Here is a 6,107-nt window from a genome sequence, read left to right as displayed (position 1 = left end):
GAAGTGCAAATGAATAACATCCCCATTTTAGAAACCTCAATATTTTTACAAATGACATTTATAGGTCAAGTTCATCATTGGAAAACTAGTCTTCCTTATTTCTATGTCATCATATGTTGAAATTTTTCATTTTATCAACTTTGGTGCTAGAATCAACATCTAACTCATATCCTTTTTAGCATCTCTTTAAGTCCCATGAATATTAATAAACCCACCTTGTTTTCAATTATTTTATTAGATTTTATGTTGATCCTTGTGGGTCTACTTTTCTTCAAAGGTACTTAAAGTAGAGATAGGCCTCATGTTCATGCATAAGTTAATAAACCTTATTTCCCCACATTAAAATTTATGACTTATAGATGAAGGACGACATTAAAGAAGTAAATTTTAATATTATTATAATTTATACATTTTCTATAAGATTGAGAACAATCAATCACTATTTCTTTCCAATGCTTAGCTTCTAAAATAGAGGATTCAAAAAAATAATAAAATTTAAATTAATTGATGGCAAGAGGAAGGGGGTAGTAAGGAAGAATATATATATATATATATTCTTCCTTACTACCCCCTTCCTCTTGCCATCAATTAATTTAAATTTTATTATTTTTTTGAATCCTCTATTTTAGAAGCTAAGCATTGGAAAGAAATAGTGATTGATTGTTCTCAATCTTATAGAAAATGTATAAATTATAATAATATATAATCACAATACTTAAAATATAAGTTAAGAGAGGATTTCTTATCTCTAACCTAATTTGGTAGAAAAATAGTTCCTCTGAAATCCATTTGAAAAACACCAAATAGGAAAGGGTGGTTACAAATTCCTTGAATATTTTGAAGAATATTCCTTTGAATCAATGTTTCTTAAGAACCCTAATTGAAAATGACCAAGAGACTCTAGAATAAGGTTTAAATATATTAGGTTTTATCATCATCCCTAACATCTTAATAGAATCAATAAAATGAATTATTAATGAGTAATAGAAGCATCATAGATGGTGTACCTTTAATAAATCCATTTTGGTTTTGAGATATAATTTTGCCTACATTTTTTTTCACTATTCACTAGAATTTAGTAATGATTTTGTAATGAGTATTACAAAGGCTTATAACTTTATAGTCATTCACAATGACAACATTATCTTATTTAGGAACTAAAGCAATAAAAATAGAATTAATATATTTAGGCAATTTTTTAAGACCCAAGGAAGTTTCAAACCACAATAAATAAAGTAGTGATAATTTTTTAAATATTTTTTTAAGACCCGAAGAAGTCAACTAGTGCTAGACCTAGAGGAACTAGACAAGGCCAAGGAAGAAGCTATACTTGGTAAGTAGACTTGCTCCAAAGTGTACACAAAGAAACAAAAAAAGGAGGCTCAAATTGGCCAGCACAACATCAAGAAGGTCACAAAGCAGATAAAAGGTATTTAGTAGGAGATGAAAGAAAAGGTTCAAGATTTGTCTTAGGTAGCTTCTTCTTGTTGTGGTCTTTTTTGGTCTTGATTTCCCTAGGTTGGCTCTTTATTTATTTTTTATTTTATGTTTTTGTGCTAGCTTTAGCCAGATTTAGCTAGTTTTGGTTCTAGGTGTGTCTGCTGGCTAGTACACTATTTTGTTTAAGGACTTAATGCTCATTTTAGGTCCCTTGTAAAAAAATGGTTTTAGCCTTAATAATTAAAAAAAAAAAACCATATAATATTGTATGTAAAAAAATAACTGATAGTTGCTGATAATATTGTAATTAGTGATAATTCAATTTGAAACCAATTTAAAGAAAAATACATAAATGAACATAAGCAATTATGGGCAGCTAAACATAAAAGAATAAGAATTTTATTAAATGAATACATTCTAACATTGAGTTCTTAAAAGGAGAGATTGCATATTTTTTTAAAACTGCTCGTTTATTATTTTTTCATACTTAAAAAATAATAATTATACAATATTTATATTTATATTTAAGAAATATATAATCTTAGGCAAGAGCCTACAACACAATAGTAAATTGTAAGCCACCTTTTAAACTATTAAATTAAATAACATTTAAGTCAATTTAAAATATGTTTAAAATCTTATTTTATTTAAACTAAAAAATAGTTATAATTGAATTTATTCACATTAATTTATATTTAAAAAATAAATTTAGTATTAAACATCAATAGCTCATTGCAAGAAAACATACAATTCTAATTATATTACTAATTAGATTAACTCTTGAAAGCTGTTTTATATATACTCTTATTTAAATCAAAGAGAAAGATTTATTTTCTATTAAGAATAGATTATTTAATATGAATTAATTTTCATTATATTTATATAAATTTTAAAATCTATTCTATATCTTTTAATCAAGACACTTGATTTCAACTCTCAACATATAAGTCTACAAAATCATATATTTTATCATAATTTTTTATTAGTATATAAATAAAAATAATATTGTAGGGGGAATCAACTTTCCAATAAATTCAATTAGATACTTCTTTTCTCAATTAAATTTTATTGATTTAATCAAGCACAATTTAATTCAAATAATTACCTCTAATTATATCTTATTTATATTAATTATTAAAATTATATTGTTGAATTAAAATTGTATATAATTTTACTAAGTCAAATTTGATTAATATCTATTATAAAATTGATATTATTATTGTAATTACAGGGACATCAATCTTTAATATTAGAGTTAATGGTTATTTAAAAAAATAAATTGCATTGTATTTTATAAAATAAGTATGACAATATATGATGAGAGTTAATTGGTCTTTGACAGTAATCTTCCCCAACATGATATTTCTCAGCTTATTTTACTTATATTTTTTACAATATAAGTATGCTAGTAATAGAATATTGTTATTGATGCTTCGTTATAATAGATACTCCTCTTGAAATGAGATTCCAACTTGAGAAAACAGAGTATTCCTAAAATTTGATTTTGTACTTCTGTGACGTTGAACCAGTCCAAAAACGATGAGCACAGATTCGCAGAGAAACTAAAACTAATAGACATTATTTGGCATCCAGCGATTGATGAAGAGAAATTAGGTAAACAAAGGTTTGTTTTCTCATGGCTCTGACCGTTTGATTCCGGGTGTGGGGAACTCTTACGCGTCAATATGTTTAATATTGTAACATAATCAGATCTTCACACGGTACAGCAATGCTAGTTGCTCGATGGCGTATTGGCTCTATGAATACTAACTGTTTTCTTATAAATAGGTGGTATATACTTTCTGGTGTCTTCAGAGATAGATATTTGGATTGAAAGAGCGAAAATAAGCTCCTTCAAATTGAGTATATAGAAAAGAAAATCATCATGGCTGGAAGTGGAAATAGGAGACCACGTGCTGTTCTGGTTCCTTTCCCGGCCCAAGGGCATATCAACCCCATGATGCAGCTGGCCAATAAGCTCGTTGGAGAAGGATTCGTTATCAGTTTTGTCAGCACCGATTACAACTATTCTCGTATTGCAAGGGCCAAGAAACATTCTGTTTCTGGTGATGGTGATATTCGCTGGGCAATCGTCCCAGACGGCCTTCCTCCCACCGATACTCGCACTGACGTTATCGACTTGCTGCAGGTGACAGAAAACGTTATCGTCTCCTTCATTGACAAACTGATTGGGGAGATGAAAAGGCAGGACCCTGAGGAGCAAATCTGTTTGATAACGGACTGCATGGCCGCCACCGCATTTGACGTGGCCAAACGTCACGGAATTCCAATGGCTGCTCTCTGGGTGATGCATGTTGCCGTCTATGCTATGCTCTATAACTTACCCATTCTCGTCTCCTCCTCCCTTGTCCCTTCGAATGGTAAGCCCCTCAAGTCTTTTTGATCAAACACAGTCGTGTTTCTCTCAACAATGTAGTAATGAGTTGTTTTTGTTTTTAACTGCTTCACAGGAGTCCCCAAGGACTTTGCGATGGTGGAATACCTTCCCTCCATGCCGCCTCTCTCCTCTGCTCACCTTCCCTGGGCTGTTACGTTCAATGAAACTCACCAAGAGTTTATCTTCCATTTCATTGAACGTTACATGGAAAGAGTGAGGGAGCTCAAGTGGGTACTATTCAATTCTTTCCATCATCTTGAAGCCCCTATCATCGATAGCCTAGTTTCCCAAGGAGCTTCGGTTTGTTCGATTGGTCCCTTTTTAACTTCTCCCCGCCAGGAATCAGAAATCACGGCGAGCTTATGGACGGAGGAGGCAGAATGTTTGGAGTGGCTGGACAAGCAGCCTCATCAGAGCGTGGTGTACGTGTCTTTTGGAAGCATGGCAATAATGAACCAGAGACAGTTGGAAGAATTTGCGCTGGGGTTGGAAGCCACTCAGAAACCTTTTCTGTGGGTTCTTCGAAGCGATCTGATGGAAGGTTCAAGCGCTGTACTTCCTCCGGGATTCGTGGAAGCCACCAGAGATCGAGCATGTTTTGTGTCATGGTGTGCACAGGCTCAGGTTCTTTCTCATCCTTGTATCTCCTGTTTCATAACTCAGTGTGGATGGAATTCCGTAGTGGAGGGCATCACAATGGGAGTTCCCATGCTCTGCTGGCCTTTCTTCGCAGAACAATTTATGACCTCTTCTTATGTAGTAAACGTGTGGAAGATTGGGCTGGCCTTGAATAAGAACGATGATGGAATATCAGAAAAGAGGGAAATCGAGATGGCGGTGAAGAGAGTGTGTGAGGATAAAGAGATGAAGGCTAGAGTGATGAAATTGAGGGAGGAAGCAAAAGATGCAGTGAAGGTCGAAACGGGATCGTCTAATACAAATTTCAAAGACTTCGTGAAGGCGATGAAAATGGGAATCCCGCAGAAATAGCTGTTCTTTGGGAGACGTTGTTCTAATTTCATTAATATGTTTGATCGTGTAACCTCCACTAGTGCTGTTTGGTTCTTTTCTGTTCATCCTCTCCCTCATTCAGCTGATTTTCACTCGTCTGACTCCGTTTTCTTATATTCTTAAATTTACGTAGACAACTTTGTTTTATAAAGATATAGCGAAGTCTTTCCAATGAATCGCTGAATGTTGTTTGAAATCTCAATTCTAAAGGCCTGTTTGGTTGATGGAATAAAAATAGAAAGTTTGAAATACAGTTTTTATTTTTTATTTGGTTCATCAATTGGAATAGGGAATAGGAATACATATTTCTATTTTGTCTTTAAAATGAACTTATACCCATTCCAAAACAGAATCTAGTTTCACTACATATTTTGACACAAAACCTCTAATGTGTTTAACTTTTCATTTTATAATTTTTTTAATAAAAAGTTAATATAATTAATTTTGTTAATATGATAAAATAATAATATTATGAAAAAGTAAGTAGAGAAATTCAATAGGTAATGAAAAGACTGACAACACTACAATCAACACTTGAGCTAATGCAACAACAAAGTTTGTAATGTAAGTAATATATAACAATGTACAAGAACCAAAGTTATTAAAACACACCATGAGAGAAGGAAAGAAAGTTGGTGACTATTTGACCACTTGGGGATTAGACTACAAGGATTGGAAAATCGTGACTGTGATGGAGTGCATGTAGGAGTTAAGACAAATGGTTCCAAATGATAATTAAAAAAGCAAGGTATATGGTAAAAGAACAAAAGGGAGAACCACAGAAAGAGAGGAGAATTAAAGGTGGAGTGTAAAGAAGTTGAGTTAGCAAGAAGCTATTACCAAGCTTAATACAAGGAAAATTCTGAAAAGTACACTCCTTATTGTTTGAATAATGAGGCTTCCTTATGCGTATCACCCCCCAAATCTGCACCTTTTATTTCTCAAACTTGTTAATAGTTCCAATGTTAGGTATTTATGGAAGTGAGATGGGAAGTACATTATTAAACCAAGGTTATACGTGCTAAAGGTCATCATTATTAATTACATTTGTCATATCGATGACAAGAGTAGTTCCAAGTATAAGAAGATGCACGATGCAATGATTGAGAGAAAGAGTTATGGTATTTCATAACTACTAAAGTTAATTTTTTTCGTCACCCTTATTTGGCAACAAAAATTTCCTCTTTGCTTATTAAGCTACCCTATAGTAACCATATTCTTCAGCTATTGGAGAAAGTTGCCATGTTGAGTGAAGTTG

The 6,107-nt window shown here is 32.5% G+C and overlaps 1 protein-coding gene across 1 annotated transcript; it reads left to right on the top strand.

Annotated features, from left to right (window-relative positions):
• The first annotated feature begins 3,325 nt into the window (after positions 1 to 3,325).
• Positions 3,326 to 4,828, top strand: LOC149533935 (UDP-glycosyltransferase 85A2-like). The gene is made up of 2 exons (XM_089805932.1): positions 3,326 to 3,821; positions 3,912 to 4,828. The coding sequence occupies exons 1-2, from the start codon at positions 3,326 to 3,328 to the stop codon at positions 4,826 to 4,828; spliced, it is 1,413 nt and encodes a 470-aa protein (XP_089662058.1).
• The last annotated feature ends 1,279 nt before the right edge of the window (positions 4,829 to 6,107 follow it).

Source organism: Cupressus sempervirens, chromosome 10 (assembly GCF_028749045.1).
Source record: "Cupressus sempervirens isolate cs-2001-9-10 chromosome 10, ASM2874904v1, whole genome shotgun sequence".
Classification (NCBI taxonomy): Eukaryota; Viridiplantae; Streptophyta; class Pinopsida; order Cupressales; family Cupressaceae; genus Cupressus; species Cupressus sempervirens.
This window is presented reverse-complemented; position numbering and strand designations above follow the sequence as displayed.